The 20,731-nt window shown below is 44.4% G+C and overlaps 1 protein-coding gene across 2 annotated transcripts in view; it reads right to left on the bottom strand.

The window, feature by feature from the left end:
- Positions 1–20,731, bottom strand: part of LOC147428846 (protein STICHEL-like) — a 98,872-nt gene that overhangs the window by 47,061 nt on the left and 31,080 nt on the right. For both annotated transcript variants that reach the window (XM_086494930.1, XM_086494931.1), the window contains exons 3-4: positions 12,288–12,504; positions 11,215–11,805 (exon numbers count right to left, since the gene is read on the bottom strand). In XM_086494930.1, the coding sequence (XP_086351056.1) occupies positions 11,215–11,805; positions 12,288–12,504 (808 nt within the window). The remainder of the gene's footprint in view (positions 1–11,214; positions 11,806–12,287; positions 12,505–20,731) is intronic.

The raw sequence follows: 20,731 nt of genomic DNA, 5'->3' as shown, positions 1-20,731 counted from the left end.
CAATCTTTTCATACCCATGTCAACCTGCAGCGGACGCTTGTATTCTGCTCTGGCAAACTTTACCAAAAACAATTTGCCCAAATCTTCATTCTTTTCTTCAGTTCCCGGGGCGAATTTTCAACTTTTCATTGCCTTCCCACTGAGAGGTGTCATCTCCATCAGATTCTTCACGAGAACCCATGTGTAATCTGGGATTCTTAATGGCTTTATGCGCTGTGAGACAAAGCGATGAAGACAGGAGCGCGCCCAATGCGCGATGAAGTAAGGGTGGAGTGGCTAATAAGTCTAGGGTTGGAGCACGAAGATTCTTCAATAACAATTTCCAAATTTGTAAAAAGTGCCTTGTCTGCTCTTTAGTAGGATCAGTAGGCTTTGAGAAAAGCACACGCCTAATGCTCTGATACCATTGTAACAAACTTGGACACCCCAAGTTTAGAATCTATCGCGACACAAGAGAGAATCACTTAAAATACTTCACAACTTTAAAATCACATTTCAATTTGGTCGACACGGCCTGGCATAGTTCCGTGCCCAGAGAGATTGGCCCCAAAGATTGGCGCCCCTTTCGGAATTTCTTTTCTATTAATCTTTGAGCAAAGTCCAACTCCTGCAAGGTCCTCTGCTCTCAGACTCTACGTCCAGATGCTCTAAAGAGTGAGACCCTTGGGGCTCTTTTATTCTTACAAAGGGTGCCGAAAGCAAAGCCCAAAAAGCAATTAAACTCAAAAGCAAGGAGTTCCAAAAGCTTCTTGTTCCAAAAATCTGCCCAAAGGGCAATCAAGTAATTTGCGGAAATCCGTACAACCTGCCATGTTAGCAGTTGTCAGCGCAAGACATGGAAATCCGTACAATCTGCCACGTAAGCACTGTCAGCGTAAATCTCGGAAATTCGTACAGTACTGCCACGTCAGCTATCAACGCAAAATCAGGGATTTCCATACAGTCAGCCATGTGTGTGTGTCCGGGTTGCACTGCCACATCATCAATTTGTGACAAGGAACCTACCTGCATTGATCAGGCACAGCCACAAAACAGCCCCGAGTCCCTAGCACCAATCCCTGGGAGAAACTCGGACCGGTTGGACAAATCCGGAAGGATGCCTGAACTCTTAACACATTTCTCTAGGCATTCGCTGTTTGGTTGGGATTTTGGTGCTATATATCCAAATCTCTGTGTGTGTTTAAGCGTCAAAAAGCTATGGGAAATTCCTCGGAGGCTACTTCTGAGATCAAACTTGCTCGTATGAGGACTTTGAGGAGGCTCGGAAAGCCTGGAATGGTTAGACAGCTGTTCTCGAGGTGTCTATTCCCGTGCAAGACCTCATGGACCCGGTTGGGCAGTATGCTATGAATGCAGTCATCTTGTTTTTCTCGGGAAAATTTCTACTGCGCAGGATGTCGGACAATGGGTTGATTTTCTTCTCGCTTAATGGGCGTCTGAAAAGACAATGAAGATTCGCACTCCACCCTCCTCTCGTAATTATGCTCCACTTGTCAATGCTAATAAGAATGCATCATTCAAGCAACTTCCATGTAAGGATAATCGCACATTGATTGACGCATGGGAGAAAGCTATGCATTCCTACAAGGATGTACTCATTGATGAGGCTTCTACCTCTCATGCATATTCTATGGAAATGTTCTCTGCACTAAATCAGCGGATCAGTTCTAGCACAGATGTGGTGGATGAAGATGTGCCCGTGGGGACTTCTACTTAATTCCTTACGTTCTCTTGCCACTTGTACATATGATCTCCCATGCATAATCACATTAAATGCATCTCATACAATGTGTGTGGGTTATGCAACATTGATAAATGGCAACTAACCTCGCACTATGTAGATACATGTAGGGCAGATAGAGTTGTTTTGCAAGAACACAAATCAGCATGAGTTTGCACGTCAGTGTTTCTATTTTGCAGGTTATTAAATTGTGAATGCTGGCTTGCATGGTTACTCGGGATTATTGATGATGGTTGGTCATGAGCCAGTTCTTGTGAATAACAGTGCAATGCTTGTTGAATGGTCAGATCTATGAAATTGGAGGCATCTATGCATATACAGCCTCTAGGAAAAGGACCGCCTTATGGAGAGATCTCTTCTTATCCATGGATCTCCAATGCATTCCTTTGTGGCGAGTTTAACAATACTCCATATATGCATGATAGCACCATAGGCAATTAACAAATGTTGCTTGCGGAGAGGCAAGCATGGGATCATCTTCTTGCTTCTGCACAGATGCTTGATTTATGGCTTTATCCGCATCCAAATGTCTCGCAATTTACTTTTCAGCATGCTGCTCGTTCCTCTTATCACTCACGTCTCGATCGTTGCTATGTGCTCAACTTACAGCAGTATGATGATTTTGTATGCAACATGAGGATGGATTACACCTTGCAACTATCGGATCGTCACCCTGTTTTGTTGACTTTATACTTTGGGCAATCCCTTTGAGATCGACCTCTTTCTTGAAAGCGTCTAGTGCATATCAACAATGCTTATCTTACTCATGAGGCGTTTCAAGATATGATTTCTAGACTTATCCCCCCCTTGCTTGCCCACATGCATCTTGATCTTGATGTTGCTTTGTACCGCTTTGTTATGCGGGTGCAATGTGCTATTCAAGACTATGGTAAACATTACATGCATCAGACTCGGAGGGATGTTAATGCTACGAAACAATTTTGTCAACTGCTACAGGTATTGGCTGACTCGCGACGTTTGTCTAACTCCTAAATGTCAAGAGTTGTGTGAAGCTCACGTATGTATCCAGCATAATGACAAGCAGAAACTTGATAAACGGTAGATGCGTGCTCGACAATGGGCATAGGCTTCTGTGGATCAAAGTTGTGCTTCGAAACAATTTTTTAAGCATCTACATGATACGAGGGTTTCCCACAACATTAAGAGCGTAATCTTCCTTCGGGCGCTTCGACATCATCCAAACAGAACCTTGCTAATGCCATGTTCTCACATTATCGGCAGGTTTTTGTTGTTGCTCCTCAACCCTCCACAATAGATCCTCAAGCACAACAATTGTTGCTCTCTCGTGTACATCCGATTCTAAATAGCATCGTACATTGCTTGCATTGGGTCATTGGCGATCCCCTGGCTGGGATGGGCTTATTGTGGAATTCTTCCTCTCCTTTCGGGAGACGCTCAAAGAGCCCTTGCTTTTCATGCTTAATGCCGCATGGGAGAAATAAGATTGTCAGTATCCTGGAAAGAGGGTTTGCTTAAATTGTTGCCTAAGCAAGCTCTTTGCGAGCAATTTTTCTCCCTGGCGGCCAATTACTTTGATGCCTGTCGTTTACAAGATATTGGCTAAGTTGTTGGTGGACCGGATTAAAGATCACCTTCTTACAGGACTTCATCACGTTCAGGATGGTTTCATTCCACGTCGCCAAATCACTGACAACTTGACTAATGTTTTGATTGGCATGGAATATGAAAAATTCACACAGCAGGATGTACTTGTTATGCAAGTCGATATTGAAAAGACTTTTGACACTGTGCAATGAGACTACACTGCTACTACAATGCGGTGTCTAGGGTTCAGTCCTAAGCAAGCCAATATCCTTTATTTATTGTATACTCGGAGTACGTCTTCGGGGATCCTTGAAGGTGAACTGATGGAATCTTGAACTCTAGCTGTCCCCTTAGTGCATTGTTGTATGCTATTGCCCCTCACCCCTTGTTGATGCATCTTGATCATTTGACCTTCGTTGGTGTTAGGTGCAGCGGAAATGAGTGTTTGACCTTTGCTCAAGATGAGTGCTCCGAACTGTGCTCAAGGTTCCTTTTTGTTCTTATGGAAGCGAGAGCCTTCCGTTCTTAATGAGAGAGTGCAATGGACATAACAAAGTGAATGGACATTGTGCATGCAAGTGTATGAGACTAAGAGATAGAGAAAGAAGAGAAATACGACACCAAGACGTTGTAAAACCCTCCTCCGAAGGCCCCACTCTCTATGGCCAGAGCGGTCTACTTATGATTGCACAAATCTCTACAATGCTTGGACTTGCCGACGATGTCGACGACGATGAGGACGACGACAAGACGGGCTGAAATCTGCAAATCTTCTATCTACTGAATTCTGACTGTATGTCGGTGACAACGGCGATGACGACGATGCAGCGACCACGCGCTGAAAATGCAGATGCTGAAATCTGCGTTTTCCGGGCTGAAACGCTGGATCTGACCGTGCGGCGAGGATCTGCTGCAGGAAGGTGAGATCTGCGAGGTTCGCGACTTCTTCTGCGATGTCTGACTGCTGAAAACTGAAAATGCTGGTTCTAGGGCTGAATCTGTCACGAAGATCTGCAAAAACACTGAGGTTGATCTACAAACCAAAAACGCTAGGGCTGAAAACTGACCTTGGGGGGAAATCTGCTAACGCTAGGAAATCTGTTGTGTTGCGGCAGAAATCTGCTAACGCTAGGGCTGATCTGTTGTCTACTGTCGCCGGGAATCTGCAAGTGCAAAAACGCTGGCTGATTTGGTGCAAAAACGCTAGGCCTTCTGTTGAGAGAAAACGCCAGAGTTGTCGCGGGGGTTGGTCTTGCTGAGAAGTTGCCTGTTGAGCAAGGTGCTCCTGCTGCCTCTTCTGCCAATTAGTGCTAGTCTAGGCTTGCTTATATACAAACTTACTCAATTTGCCCTACCTACTTTCCAACAAAAGTCACTTAAAAATAATAAGTGAAAAATGTCAAAAATAGGGAAAATAGGCTAAATGCATTGGAAAATTCCCCTGAAGGATTCTGATGGATTCTGATGGGAATGCTTATGATCATGCTATGTGCAACCAAAGGATATGCATCTATACTAAGTGCCTAGGCATGCACGGTCTGCGAACAGACGCACAGAAGTGCCAAAACACTTCTAAATCTAGACTGACTAGACTGACTGAACCCTTGTCGTGATGTAGCTTGTCCACTGACACATAGGGTTGGATGTGTCACATGACATCCCCTCCTTTTCAAAGTGAGGTACTGGTACCGAACTGTATGGCGTCAAGGGAGATCGCCAATAGCATCCGGAATCCTGGAAGGGACTCTTTGCTGGCCCACTCTGATGTGTGGGTCGTGTGGTACTTGAACTTCATAAAGGTTTGCAAACCTTGCTACTTTGGGTCGCGCCGAAAACGACACAAAGTCTTCTGTGGCTCCTTCAATGCTTCAACTTCGTCGAGAGTCGTGCTTCTTTCTTCTTCAAGAATCTTCATGGCTGAAAATTCCTGAAACCATTTCCAACACAAAACCATGAACATACCTATTCCATGTAAAGTGAGTGGAAAAAATCTCATCTTCCTCAAAGACTGTGCATGCAATGTAGATGAATCAATAGACGGAGTGCCAAACCGTTCACCACACACGCAAACAATGAGATCGAATCTTGTCGTGCTGATCTAAATCAATCAACTGTGGCAAAACACAATGGAAATGTCCACCTTGGTGCTCATACTTTCATGTGCTCTTTCTACAACTGTGTCGTGCCAAGGAAGAGACATGAAATGTGACTTCCTTGAATGCATACTTTTCAGCTTTTCATGAAAAATCCGCATACATCCGTGCTCATTCATGAGTGAAACATGCTCAACATACAATGTCATGCCTAGGAAAAGGGATCACATAAAGACGCTGACTAAAATACAGGAAACGATCACGAATGAAACACTCGAACAATGCGTGCTGACTAATCATTCAAACACATAATACTTACTGTAAGGGTTCTTTGGACCTAGGCTCGAGAGCCAAAATCGGTTCTTCCTAAGAGGGTTCTTTGGACCTAGGCTTGAGAGCCGAGATCAGTTCTTCGTGATTGATCGAATCTGCAATGAGGTTAGCTTCACTAGAGAAAGTATCAACTAACACATCATCCTTCTTGTGAACAATCACATCTTCGTCATGCAACTCATCATGCTTTTGAGAAAAATCATATCTTGATCATGCAAATCATCATGCTTGTCAGTGTCATCCAAAATCATCAAGCTCATCATTATCATCCAAATCATCATGCTTATCATTGTCATTCAAATCATCATCATGCAAATCATGTGTCATGCTTTGGAGAAGAAGAGACTGAGAGAGTCTCCTTTTCCCGAATCTCTTGCATCTGTGCTTGCACTTGAGAAAAGAGTCACAACAACTCTTTCATGTGTCCGTCGCTCTGTTCTTGTCTTGCTTTGGCTGCCTTTCTTTCAGCTTCTCTTTCTGCGTTTCTTTCTACGTGTCTGCGTTCCATTTCTGCCATTCTTTCTGCATTTCTTGATTCGCGTTCTAACTTCCTTTCCATAAACCTCTGGTCCAAGACCTCCATATGAGTTAGTGCAATCCTTGACGTAGATGGGAAAGGGGGAGGATCGGAAAAACCTCCTGGTGGGGAAAATTCTTCTTCGCCTCTCTCATGCTCATCACCTCTAAGCGAAGTATCCATACCACTTCGAGTGATGACCATCTACTGAAGTCGTGGGTTCTTGTGGGTTCTTGTGGTCTTGGGTTCTTAAGTTACGAGGAACTTGGGTTCTTGGGAGTCTTGAGGTTCTTGAGGGTCTTGATATTCTTGAGGTTTCTTTCGCTTGCAATCTGTGTTCGAGAAGGATCTTCTCTTCACCCGAGTTCTGCTCTTTTCCACAGGCGCACCCCTTGGCGGCCTTGCGCTCACACCAAGGTTGCTTTTTCCCACCTCACGTCGATTGGCCGGCCGCTAAGTGCACGGTCCGCTCTCAATGAGTAAAAAGAGGCACAAGGGGAGGCTAGACAAGCCCTTCTTTCCTGGGATTCCTGTCACTCTTCAAAAACACGATTAGGAATCGACACGCCCAAGCCAACTTGGGTTCGTGCAACCTCAACAAGCAAAAAAAAATGTGGTTCTTGTGGTTCTTTCCTTGAGTTATACAGAACACTGCCAAAGCTCTAATACCAATGTAAGGTGCAGCGGAAATGAGTGTTTGAACTTGCTCAAGATGAGTGCTCCGAACTGTGCTCAAGGTTCCTTTTTGTTCTTATGGAAGCGAGAGCCTTCCGTTCTTAATGAGAGAGTGCAATGGACATAACAAAGTGAATGGACACTGTGCGTGCAAGTGTATGAGACTGAGAGAGAGAAAGAAAGAAAGAAAGAAAGAAAGCTTTATTAACGTGTTCGAAAGGCCAAACTCGACCTATGAGACAATATCATATACATGTGTAAATACGACACCAAGACGTTGTAAAACCCTCCTCCGAAGGCCCCACTCTCTATGGCCAGAGCGGTCTACTTATGATTGCACAAATCTCTATAATGCTTGGACTTGCCGACGATGTCGACGACGATGAGGACGATGACGAGACGGGCTGAAATCTGCAAATCTTCTATCTGCTGAATTCTGACTCTATGTTGGTGACAACGGCGATGACGACGATGCAAGGACGACGCGCTGAAAATGCAGATGCCAAAATCTGTGTTTTCCGGGCTGAAACGCTGGATCTGACCGTGCGGTGAGGATCTACTGCAGGAAGGTGAGATCTGCGAGGTTCGGGACTTCTTCTGGGATGTCTGACTGCTGAAAACTGAAAACGCTGGTTCTAGGGCTGAATCTATCACGAAGATCTGCAGAAACGCTGAGGTTGATCTGCAAACCAAAAACGCTAGGGCTGAAAACTGACCATGCGGGGAAATCTGCTGTGTTGCGGTGGGAATTTGCTAACACTAGGGCTGATCTGCTGTCTACTGTCGTTGGGAATCTGCAAGTGCAAAAACGCTGGCTGATCTGGTGCAAAGACGCTAGGCCTTCTGTTGAGAGAAAATGCCAGAATTATTGCGGGGGTTGGTCTTGCTGAGAAGTTTCCTGTTGAGCAAGGTGCTCTTGCTGCCTCTTTTGCCAATTAGTGCTAGTCTAGGCTTGCTTATATACAAACTTACTCAATTTGCCCTGCCTACTTTCCAACAAAAGTCACTTGAAAATAATAAGTGAAAAATGTCAAAAATAGGGAAAATAGGCTAAATGCACTGGGAATGCTTATGATCATGCTGTGTGCAACCAGAGGATATGCATCTACACTAAGTGCCTGGGCATGCACGGCCTACGAACAGACTCACAAAAGTGCCAGAACACTTCTAAATCTAGACTGACTGGACTGATTGAACCCTTGTCGTGATGTAGCTTGTCCACTGACACATAGAGTTGGATGTGTCACGTGACAGTTGGTCGTCTTCATGGCTTGCAGTTACCCTCCAGTCATAACTTTATTAGGCAAGCTTATACTGATGACTCGTTTATGCCTCGCAATCACCAGGCTGATGCCCAAGTGATTATGAACACTTTGGAGTTGTGTGGACTTGCAGCTGGTCTTAGAGTCAATTTTTGCAAATCAAAGCTTCTGCCGATTAATCCTCATGATTGGCATAATCTGTTGTGGCAAGTGCGATAGTTCTCTAAATGTGCTTGTCAAGCATTTGGGGTATCTAATTGGATGGAATGTCACTCACACTCAAAAGTGGATTGGGTTATGCAACACTAGACTGTCAAATTGCATTACTTGAAGCTATCCACATGGCCATTGCATGTTCACTTGCGATCGTTCAAAGTGTCTTGACTCTTGATGGCTTACGTTCAGTTCTATTTGCCATTGTTGCATTGGCCTCGTCATTGTCCCACTTCTCTTATGTCAACTATTTTGTCTCATTGTGTCGAACCCATGCTCACAAAAAAGGCCTACATTTGATGTTGATGGGAAAACTTTGCACTCCTAAGTGGCCTCAATATCTTGGACTTGTGCACGCATATTCTTGCTAGAAAATCCATGTTGTTGCCTACCCTTGTGCAACAAACTCAGCTTTGGACTCATATGCTTGCCTACTTGAGTCAGCATGTTGTTACTTCCTCCTTTGGTCATTGGCAATCATCTCTCTAGGAAATCGTGTTTGGCAAGATGGAAGGGTTCTTTCCTAGATGTCCTTTTACTTCCAGTTTAATTTCTGCTGGAAAGATGTTACAATTCATTTATCATGGCACGGTCGACAACAAACGGGAAGGGAATTCCCTTCGTTTGGAGTTGAGCATTCTCTCTTACTTTGGTTGATCATTCGCCTCATCAAGCATACTTTCTCTCTTGTTGTGGCCTTTGTGCAGTTGATGATGTGGTTGATGAGGTGGGCTATACTTTCCAGTTTCTCCTTGCGGCTCGCCGTTTTGGATTGGGTATGCATTATCGTCAGATCTGGGGAGAGCTTCAGCACATGCTGGTTGACTTTTTACCCATTCTGCCTTTGGCTGACGGTAGCTGCATATCTGATTGGAATTTCCAAGACACGCCTGTTGAGGTCATTTCTGCCAGTCAAGTTTATGCTCTTCTTCTACCGCGGCCTTGGCTTGCTGACCATTGTAATGCCCTATGGTCCATGCACAAGTCTGATATCTGGTGGAGGAAGCCTCTCTCTGCCCTTTGGAAGAGCCACTTGTCTTTGAAGGAGCGATTGTTTCTCTAGCAATGCTTGCATGCAGTTCTCCTAGTGGGCACTTTTCTCGGTGCACATCATATCCGCTCTTCTCGTTGTGTCAACTGCTCGACTCCAAAAGAGACTGTTAGTCACCTGCTTTGGGATTGCTGCATTACTAGAGTGTTTCCGAAAGAGACTGTTAGTCACTTGCTTTGGGATTGCTGCATTACTAGAGTGTTTTCAACGCATATCAGCTTGTATGCGGCTTCGTTTCCCCTCTATGGTCTTCCACAAACGTTTTTGGGCTTTTGGCATTCTCCTGCCTTCCTTACAACAATTTGCGGTCTTCTTTATGTGGGTCAGATATTGGGGCTTATTGGACCTTGTGGCGCCAACGTAATGGCTGTATGTTCCACTGCTTTGATGTCAATCCTTTTCCGTTTTTCAAGCTGTCCCTTAGGCAATTTTTACACTTTGCCCTGGAAGTTGGTGATATCACCCCAGAGATACATCAGCTTTCCTATGAATGCTTATAGCCCTCTTTCACAGCCGAACACTTCTATGTTCTTTCTTTTGTATATGATCTTTTCTATGGGTTTTCCTTGCCTCGAGGTTTCCCACTTGTAAATTAATCCCAAAGATTTTTTTTAAAAGTGTGTGTTGAGGGCGGGGGGGAGCATCTGTGGTTTCGGGGCCCGATAGGGAGCACTATGGAGACCACCTTTTGGAGCGGGGAGGATGATACCGCTTCCTTACATATAACGACAAAAACACCCATCCTTTACGAGTGCATATACTTGCACATATAATGCTTCATGAATCGTGACGGCGGGGGGCTGCAACCACATTTCATACAAATCCTAAGGCACTTGTTGACCCCGCCAAATGCTGATAAAATCATTTGGTCAATAGGCTGCACCTCTTAGAAGAGACGTATCCAGGGGTCCTAACTTCACTAATGGAATTGTCCCGACATGCATGTCCTACGAGCAAGCCCTGAAAGGTGCCCGTACATCATAGTTACAAAAAATGGTCATTTTCAAGTCTCCGTTCCCTGTTCCCATCCCAATTTCCCAATCCGGATCCCCGTTCCGTGTTTCAGACGTGAGTATCCAGAACAGGGAATGGCATTTCATGCATGTTGCCGTTTTGCGTTCCCCGTTCCAATTTCCCGTTCTGGGTAACTATGGCGTACATGCTCCCCTAGGCTTACCTAGTCTATGGGTTGACTTTGAGTCGTGGCACGTTGAACCCATGTGCACATGACAATGCTACCAAAGGGAGATTCAAGTTCTTGTTGTGTGGTTAATCTACAAGGTACCTCAATTTAAAGTGCCACATCAACAAAGTGCTTTAAACGTACACTACTTATAAATTCAGTTATGAAAAAATTGTGTGGTGGGCCTATAACAGCATACACCTTGACTGAGAAGTACAGGCATGAGCAATTGAGTGTGTTTGGATGCCTTGAGTAGGTGCTAAGTTGCATTGTTGCAGTCAAAGTGAGTCACTGCTTGAAGTGAGGCCTCATCCTTGCCACTTTGCAGCCAGCCTGCAGGCCTTGCAATCTCCATTCAAGGTGACCCTAAGGGTGGTCATTTTTGGCCTTTTTCAAACACTATCAGTACATTTCCTTTTATTTCAATTCTCTGTCTCTCTAATATGATTGTTGGTATCTCGATCAAATTGAGTTGCCGAAACAGAGGAAGAAACAAAGCGTGAAGAAATTATATGCTATTGGAAGCAACCATCTTTAGCAAGCAAAAAGTGTTATCGTCCTACCCAGCAAGAAGAATTACCTGTTGAAAAACAGACAGCTAAGAGCTTCCCATGACTGAGCAGATGCCTGAGAGGAAGTGATTTACATCCTTTTAAAATATTAATCCATAGATTTCCCAGATTTCCTGGGCCAAAAAAGCCAGTGCGCCTCTCACTCCCCTTGCTAGAATACGGTGATGAACCAGCTTCTGAAGAATCAACTAAACCTCCTCCAGTTGCATCCTCAAAAAATGGATAAAATGTTGGATGTATACGAGCTTCAAGGTTTGGCTTTCCGAGCCTACCTTTTGGTTTGAATGTGGTAGCCCAGTTACCATGGTCAGAATGAGGACTCATCTTGTTCAGAATACTTTTGGTATTAGCCCATTTTGTTAAGTGTCGCCCTTTCTGCACGCTCCATTTCGTGTTCCCGGAGCCACTCTGTACTGTGGGACTGGTGGTAGCACTTGTACTTGATGAAAGCAGAAACCTGGGATGTTGATAACTTCCAAGTTGCAGCAAAGCTGCAGTTAACCAGGCCATTCTATTGTGATGGACCGCCTTCACTTGCTTCTCAGCTTTCAATAAAATCCTTAAAGCAACACTCAGCCCCTCTAGTCCTTCATTTGAGCCTGCTTCAAATAAAAGTGAGCGCATGGTTAGAAAATACCATCCACATACATCAAACAAGTGTATGCGTGCATATTTTGTTTACTCACTGGGAGAGTCTCCCCATGCTTTTGATGTAGCCCTCTCTAGTAGAGGTGGTTTGTAGCCCTATGGGCAGTTTTTATTAACTAATGGAAGGATCTTTTTCTCGGGAAAACAAAAAAAAAAAACAAGTGTACGCATGCAGACAGCGACGTTTGGTAGAGGGGAAGACCATAGACAAGGCCAATTAAAGGCAGCAAAAATGACACTTCATACTGTTGTTTATGACCCTGGATTGAATTCTGAGTCATGCAAGATATGCCAATCTCTACCAGGCACATGATCATGGCGGCGCAGAACATTTAAAGCACCAAACAATTTACCCAGTAGTATCCCAATAAGACAAAGAAAAGCTGTGAGAAGTACAAGAGTGCAGAAAAAGAGAAAGGCAAAGAGTACTTACGCAAGTGCCTGACGAGAAACTGATCACTGTTTCTTGTTGCAGTCTTGTGGCCACCTGCTAGAATGTCTGTGATCAGCTTAGCCAAACGGGTGATCAAATCTAGCGGTTCAACACCTGATTCCACAAGTTCTTTTGCCTTCTGAACAGTCCTCCGAGTATCTGAGCCCAGTGCCAAGTCCAGCAAGTTCAATAACCTCTCATCGGACACAGGGCCAACCTGTCAGTGTCTCAGGACAGAATGTTTCTCAGCTTTGAGAAATTATATTGTGGCAAGCCAAAGTATAAACCTTCATTAAGTCACAAAAGTCTGAACTTACAAACTAAAAGAGGGGTTCAAACACTTGCACAAAACACAGACTCAAGACACATAAAGAAAGAGGATAAGAAGCAAGACTCAATCAATCTTCATCTTTTTCTGTGTAAAAACGAATCAATCATCTTTAATGACATTCACAACAAAGATAAGACAACACAATGAGTTAATACATACATTCAAACTCATATGACACAAAAACATCAAACAAAAGAGCAGAAACAAGCTGATGACTGAAATGGGATTCTCAGCATCCAAACCTAAAGAGAAGCAAAACACAAAGAAAATCAATTTACTCCTTAACACTTGACAACCTGCGACCTTACCTTCATTGCTTGTCCAAACAAGAAGAATAAATTATCATGCATAGCTTGGACAACATCAACAACATCCCTGCTCAGACGGACTACACGGAAACCATGCAGCTCAGTACCAATACCTCATCTTGAAAAGGGGGGGATCTCATGTGCACATCTAAAAAGTGTTCTGGATCTTTGTGGGCTATGCAGGACCTGTATGCCCAGGCACTTTAGATTAGTTACTTACCCTTTGACTACACATGAGCATAGCCAGTGTCTGCTAGGTGTGGGCACCGGGGGGGTTAGTACCCAGCCTAGGTAGTTCACTCCATATGAAGCACCTATTATTGATAGGTTTTTAAACTTATTAATACATGACATGCATGCATAGTAGAAGTCCTAGGTTTAACCAGCATGCTCGACCCAGCATAAAATCCCTATATAGGTGACCCCCAGGTCATCATTCATTACAAGTTAGATCCTCAGTAGCCCATCAGTACCAACACCATGGAATTTTTCCATCATCATATCCCTGGCGTTTTTGCCTAGCATCAGTCCTTCAGCATAATCAGTACCAGATCAGCACCTCAGAGACAAATCAGCCCTGGCATCTTTGCATTCCATAGCATTCCGTCAAAAGGTTGCAGATTTCAGTCCCCCTTACATCAAATGTTTTCAGCCAGCAGATCTTCATCATCATCGTTGCCATCAGTTAGCCGATCTCAGCCCTAGAGCATTAGCATTTCCAGATTCAGCCTAAGCACAGCAAATCAGGCAGCGTTTTCAGCTTTCACCCTTAGCCTCGCAGATCCAAGCACCTACAGCAAGATCCCATCAACATCTCAGCATCTGGGACATTGTATCAACATTGTGCAATCGAAAGAAAAGACCTCTCTTGCGATAGAGAGGGGGCCCTTGGAGGGGGGTTTGAGCCTCATTCAGTGTTATTCTTCGCTCTCTATCACTCACAGAACCTTCACTTACAGCCCCCCACATGAAGTAAAAGGAACCTTGAGTACGCACTAAGCACTCATCCTGAGTTATCACCATAAACCACTTCCCCTGCACATTACATGTATCCTCTACCTCCCCCTGATTAAACTTTGCATACCCTTTGTGCTTAAGGAATGCGTGTTGCTCACCTAGCCTTAGCCTCACCCTCAGCCTCGGCCTCAAACCGCGTGATGATAGTTGGCCAATGGCCCCTCTAGCATTGTTGCATGTATATCAAGATATCCAGTTCTCGATATGACTTATAGCCATTCACATGACTGAAGCGCTTAAGAGGATCAACTTCATAGTTTTCCATATGTCAACATAGACTACAGTGACACACCATAGAAACTTGAGAATCTAGCTCAATCCAAGATCATCTATCATAGTACCTAGTAACTACCAAAGACGATCATGCGTAAGTGTCATATTAGATAGTGGGTTTTTTAATCGATGAGAAAGTCCGAAAAACCCAATCATACCTCAATCGGAATCGGATGGGTCCACTAGTATGGTTCCCCAATCGGGCAGGTCCGGAAAAAACTATGGTCTTCCTTACGAACTACACCTTGTCAACTCTAAACTTTGGAGATCGAGACAAGCAAGAGGAAATATCCCCAAGCGACCTCACTGAAGGACTCATAAACACCCTATGTTATTTAATCTCGATAAAGCTACGATGTTATTAGTAATCACATCATGAGGAATGCCAAGCTCAAAGCTACTCCTATAGATAATTCTAGCATTAGGTCTCCTCGAGGGCACATCTATCACTCAAGCATGTTGCAATGTCCATTGAAACGTTCTAAAAATAAGTCTTTCCATTTAATCATTCTAAACATGGGTTTGTTCATATTTTTTTAGCGTCAAAACTCATCAGTTGGGCATAATTTATGATTTGGCCTCATACTCTCGGTGTAGTGTAAGGTGCAGCGGAATGAATGTTGTATTTTCTCAAGATTAGTGATCTTTATTTGCTCAAGGTTCCTTTTAGTTTTTAGGGAAGGAGAGAGCCTTCCGTCTTATGGCGAGTGCTATGATCACGAACAAAGTGAGTGGATATTGTAAGTGCAAGTGCATGAGACTGAGAGAAGGAGAGAAAAGAGATACAACACCCGAGGGTTTGTAAAACCCTCCTCCAAAGGCCCCACTCTCGTCGGCGAGAGTGGTCTAACTTTGATTGCACAAAGGTGTACAATGATGATGCATGGATTGATGCAATGGGACTATGCCGATGACGACAACGGTGATGACGACGGCGACTTAGGCTGAAATCTGTGATCTTCTATTGGCCGAATTTCGTGGACTGTTTTCGGGCTGAAATCGACTGTTACTGCTGTCCTTATGGCTGAAAACCCCTGGTTTGGCAGGGAATTTAGGGCTGAATAAAAACGCTGGTCCAACCAAGCTTTGGCTGTGTTTTTGTAGCTGTAATTGTCTGCTGAAAACGCTCAAGGACTGCTAGCTATGGCTGCGTTTTATGGGCTGCAAACCTGCTGTAAAAACGCCACCATAGGCTGCGTTTTCAAGGGCCTGAAACTGAAGGGCAAAACGCTGAGTTACTAAGGATCTGCGATCCCAAAACGCCAGGCAAGAAGACTTGAACGTGACGCTAAATGCTGTGGGAGGAAACGCCAAGGCTGGGGAGATGATGGCGAGGCTAAGTGCCGGAAAATGCCCGCGAAGATGGAGGTCCAAAAACATTGGGGGTGTTGGGGGGGGGGGGGGTTCTGCTGAGAAGTTGCCTGTTGAGCGGGAAGCTCCTGCTGCCTCTTCTGCCAAAAAGTGCTAACTTGGGTTTGCTTATATATTAACTTAGCAAAATTGCCCTACCTACTTTTGTTGGAAAGTCACTTGAAAATAATAAGTGAAAATAACCAAAAATAGGGAAAATAGGCTAAATGCACTGAAAATTCCCCTGACTGAATCTGATGGATTCTGAAGGGAATACTGATGATCATGCTGCGTGCAACCGGAGGATATGCATCTATTGCTAAGTGACTGGGCATGCACGGTCTACGAATTGAATCACAAAAGTGCCAGATCACTGCTAATCTAAACTGACTTGACTGACGAGAACCCTGCTATGGTGTAGCTTGTCCACGGACACATAGGGTTGGGATGTGTCACGTGACATCCCCTCCTTTTCAAAGTGAGGTACTGGTACCGAACTGTATAGCGTCGAGGGAGATCGCCAACAGCATCCGGAATCCTGGAAGGGACTCTTGGCCGACCCACTCTGATATGTGGGTCGTGCGGTACTTGAACTTCATAAAGGTCTGCAACGCTTGCTTCTTTGGGCAGCACCGAAAGCGACACAAAGTCTTCTGTGGCTCCTTCGATGCTTCAACTTCGTCTAGAGACCTGCTTCTTCCGTCTTAATTCATGAAACCATCTCCAACACAAAACCATGAACATACCCATTCCATATAAAGTGAAGGAAAAACATCTTGTCTTTGCTAAAGACTGTGTATGCAATGTAGATGAACATAGAGACGGAGTGACAAAACGTTTATCAAACACATGCAAACAATGAGATCGAATCTTTTCTGTTTGATCGAAATCAATCAACTGTGGCAAATCACAATGGAAATGCCCATGCTTGGTGCTCATACTGTCATGTGCTCGTTCGGAAACTGTGTCATGCCAAGGAAGAGACATGGAATGTGACTTCCTTACATACAAACTTTTTAGCTTTTCATGAACAATCCACATACATTCATGCTCATCCATGAGAGAAACGTCCTCAACATACAATATGTCATGCCTAGGAAAAGGGATCACATAACGATGTTGACTAAAATACAGGAAACCGTCACGAATGAAACACTCGAACAATGCGTGCATATCAATCATGCGAACACATAATACTTCCTGTAAGGGCTCTTTGGACCAAGGCTCGAGAGCCAAGGTCGGTTCTTCGGGATCTATCGAATCTTCCTGTGGGGGATCTGTGGACCTTGACTCGAAAACCAAGATCGATTCTAGGTGATTGATCGAATCTACAACGAGGTTAGCTTCGCTAGGAAAAGCATCAACTACCACATGATCTTTGTGAACAATCACATCCTCTTTATGCAACTCATCATGCTTGTGAGAAATCACATCTTGATCATGCAAATCATCATACTTGTCATTGTCATGCAAATCATCATACTTGTCATTGTCATCCAAATCATCATGCAAATCATTATCCTTCAAATCATCATGCTTCTCATAATCATGCAAATCCTGTGTGTCTTGCTGTGGAGAAAAAGAGATTGAGAGAATCTCCTTATTCCGAATCCTTTCAATCTTGTCCTGCATATTAGCAATGAAAGAGAGAGAATGAAAAATGTCCTCTCCATGAAAGACAGTAGGAGAATCACTTTTGGCATTGAGAGTTAAAGTGTTAGCCTCAAAATCAATGAGAGCGTTAGTCTCACGAAACCATCAAATGCGCAAAATCATATCACATCCTGAGAGAGGAGAAACAACAAATCTTCTAGTGAAGGCAGTCTGTTGAATTGCAAACAACACATCAAGACACTCCTCCGTGATGAGAGCGTCCATACCAGGACGAAAGCTAGAGACTTCGATAGGAGATCTCGGACTAACTTCAAGGCGGGCTCTCTCAACAAGAGAGGAAATGATCACATCATGCAAACTACCTGGGTCAAACAATATGACAAAACGGTGCCCCGACGTACGACCATAACATTTAATGAGAGATTCATCAATGGGAGGGTCCTGAGAAACTTGGGACACACTCGTGTTATCATTCATTGCATTGACAGAGGAAGTGGGTAATGTGGGTTCTTTAGATTCATTCGATTCAAGCTTAGGACATGTTCTTTTTATGTGACCCTTAATGTGACAATGAAAACAACGGCCTTCCTTAGAATAAGTGCTTTGTTCTTCCGACGTGATGTATCCTCCTACAATTCCTTGTGCTACCTTTTCATCTGGAGTAAGCTTAGGTTTAGCAATTGTGTTAGCCTTACCCTTAATTTCATTGGAAGAATTCTTTGATTAGATAGTGTTGGTCGATTGGTTAGAAGAGTTATCATTCTTACCATTCTTACCGTTCTTACCGTGCTGCGGGTTCTGAGAAGTCTACGAGGTACTTGTGGAAGTCTTGTTCTCCTTAGGCTTTCCCTTGTTGTGCTTCATCTCCTGTGCGAGAGCAATCGCTACCGCCTTGTTGAGATCGATTGGATCGATTACCTTGACATCGTACTTGATATACTCGTCCAATCCAAAGAGAAAAGCCTCTTTGCGCTCATCATCCGACATGCGTAATTGGGTACCTACCTACAAAACACGATTAGAAAAAGACATAACCGGCATATCATTTTGCTTGAGAGCGCGCCAATCGTCCTTTAATCGTGCGAGGTACTGAGGTGGCATAAACCGCGCCTTGAGCTTGTCTTGGAAATCAGCCCAATCGAAGGAAAGGGGCGTGAATCCGTCGGCTTCCTCTAGGTGCGCGGGTAGCTGTGCCTCTTGCCATGCGTGGTACCAATTGATGGCATCACCGGCAAGGTACATAGCTGCCGTCAGAACTTTGTTATTTCCTGTCTTCTTAGTTGTCGCAAAAAGCATTGAATTGATGCAACCAAGAATGAATAACCCTAGCATCCATCTTACCGTCATACTTACTGAAAGTCAACTTCTCTGTGACTTGGGTGGTTGGAATCCGCATTGTGGCTTGCGCCACTTGATGAACTCCCACGATCTTTGGGTGGTTCGGTCTTCGAGGCTAGCACATGGGAAATAAATTCTTGAGTGCGTAGCTCCCTTTGAGCTTCACGCTCAGCGCCTTTTCTGCTTTTCGTTCATCGCGCTCGCGTTCGAAAGCAAGGCGATTGGCTTCTTGTTGTGCCAGCGCAACTCGATTCGCCTCTATGGTAAGGTGAGTCGCTTCTTGTTATTGTAGTGCGTTTCTTTCATTTCGTTCCATCGTAAGCCGAGTCGTTTCTTGTTGTGCCAGCATCATGTCCATCATTGATTTGACCATCATCTCCATAGGAGTTAGAACAACTCGAGGTGTAGATGGCGAAGGGGGAGGGTTGGAAAAATCTCCTGGTGGGGAGAATCCTTCGTCGCCTCTCTCATGCTCATCACCTGGATGCGAAGTATCCATTCCACTTCGGGTGACGACCATGCACTAGGATCTTTCGTTCTTAAGTTCACGAGGAAATTGGGTTCTTGAGGGTCTTGGTTCTTGGGTTCTTGGGGTCTTGAGGTTCTTGAGGTTCTTGAGGGTTTCTTTCGCTTGCAAATCGCATTGAGAAGTATCTTCTCTTCACCCGAGTTCTACTCTTTTCTGCGGGCGCACCCCTTGGCGGCCTTGCGCTCACACCAAGGTTGCTTATTCCCACCTCACGTTGATTGGCAGGCCGCTAAGTGCACGGTCCGCTCTCAATGAGTGAAAAGAGACAAAGGGGAGGATGGACAAGCCCTTCTTTCTTGTGATTCCTGTCACTCTTCAACAAAACACGATTAGGAATCGCCACGCCCAAGTAAACTTGGGTTCGCGCGATCGCAACAAGCAAAAAAAATTCTTGTGGTTCTTGTGGTTCTTTCCTTGAGTAATGCAGAACACTTCCAAAGCTCTGATACCAATGTAAGGTGCAACGGAATGAATGTTGTATTTTCTCAAGATTAGTGATCTTTATTTGCTCAAGGTTCCTTTTAGTTCTTAGGGAAGGAGAGAGCCTTCCGTCTTATGGAGAGTGCTATGATCACGAACAAAGTGAGTGGATATTGTGCGTGTAAGTGTATGAGACTGAGAGAAGAAGAGAAAAGAGATACGACACCCAAAAGGTTGTAAAACCCTCCTCCGAAGGCCCCACTCTCGTCGGCGAGAGTGGTCTAACTTTGATTGCACAAAGGTGTACAATGATGATGCATGGACTGATGCAATGGGACTATGCCGATGACGACTGTAGCAGACTTGGACACTCCAAGTCAAGAATCAATCGCGACAGCACCAAATAACCACTTCAAAACAATTCACAGATCACAATAGATTGTACACTGGCCCGGCGGAGTTCCGTGCCTAGAGATATTGGCCCCAAAGACTAGCGCCCCTTTCAGTATTTCTTTTTATATTAATCAAATCAAAGTACAAGAGAGTGGCTAGGGTTTCACTCTCAGACTCTGCGTCCAGATGCTCTAAGAAGTGAGGCCCTCACCACTAATTTAAAGGTTAAAAGGGATGCCCAAAAGCTTCAAATCAAAAGCAATTGCTCTCTCTCTCTCACAGAGAGTCAAAACTTGAAAGCAAAAGCATTCTCTCTCTCTTTCTCATATTGTAGAGAAAAAGCAAAATTTGCGTCGCTCATCATTTTCAAAAAAAAAAAAAAAATTTATAGCCTCCGCGATTTCCAGAAATTAGGGTTTCTTGTGGAAATTAGGGTTTGCAGGAATTTTAGGGTTTCTACTATCCGCCACGTCATCACTTTGTGACAACGACGGCGGTGATGACAACGGGGGCGACTTAGGCTGAAATCTGTGATCTTCTATTGGCTGAATTTCGTGGACTGTTTTCGGGCTGAAATCGATTGTTGTACTGCTGTCCTTATGGCTGAAAACCCCTGGTTTGGCGAGAGAATTCAGGGCTGAATAAAAACGCTGGTCCAACCAAGCTTTGGCTGTGTTTTTGTAGCTGTAATTGTCTGCTGAAAACGTTGAAGGACTGCTAGCTATGGCTGCGTTTTATGGGCTGCAAACCTGCTGAAAAAACGCCACCATAGGCTGCGTTTTCAAGGGCCTGAAACTGAAGGGCAAAACGCTAAGTTACTGAGGATCTGCGATCCCAAAACGCTAGGGCTTTGGGGCTGCCTAAAGGGAGT

This window comes from Adiantum capillus-veneris, chromosome 22 (genome assembly GCF_014529385.1).
Source record: "Adiantum capillus-veneris isolate H3 chromosome 22, ASM1452938v2, whole genome shotgun sequence".
In the NCBI taxonomy this organism is placed as follows: Eukaryota; Viridiplantae; Streptophyta; class Polypodiopsida; order Polypodiales; family Pteridaceae; genus Adiantum; species Adiantum capillus-veneris.
Note: the sequence above shows the minus strand (reverse complement) of the source record. Positions and strands in the feature narration are given on the sequence as shown.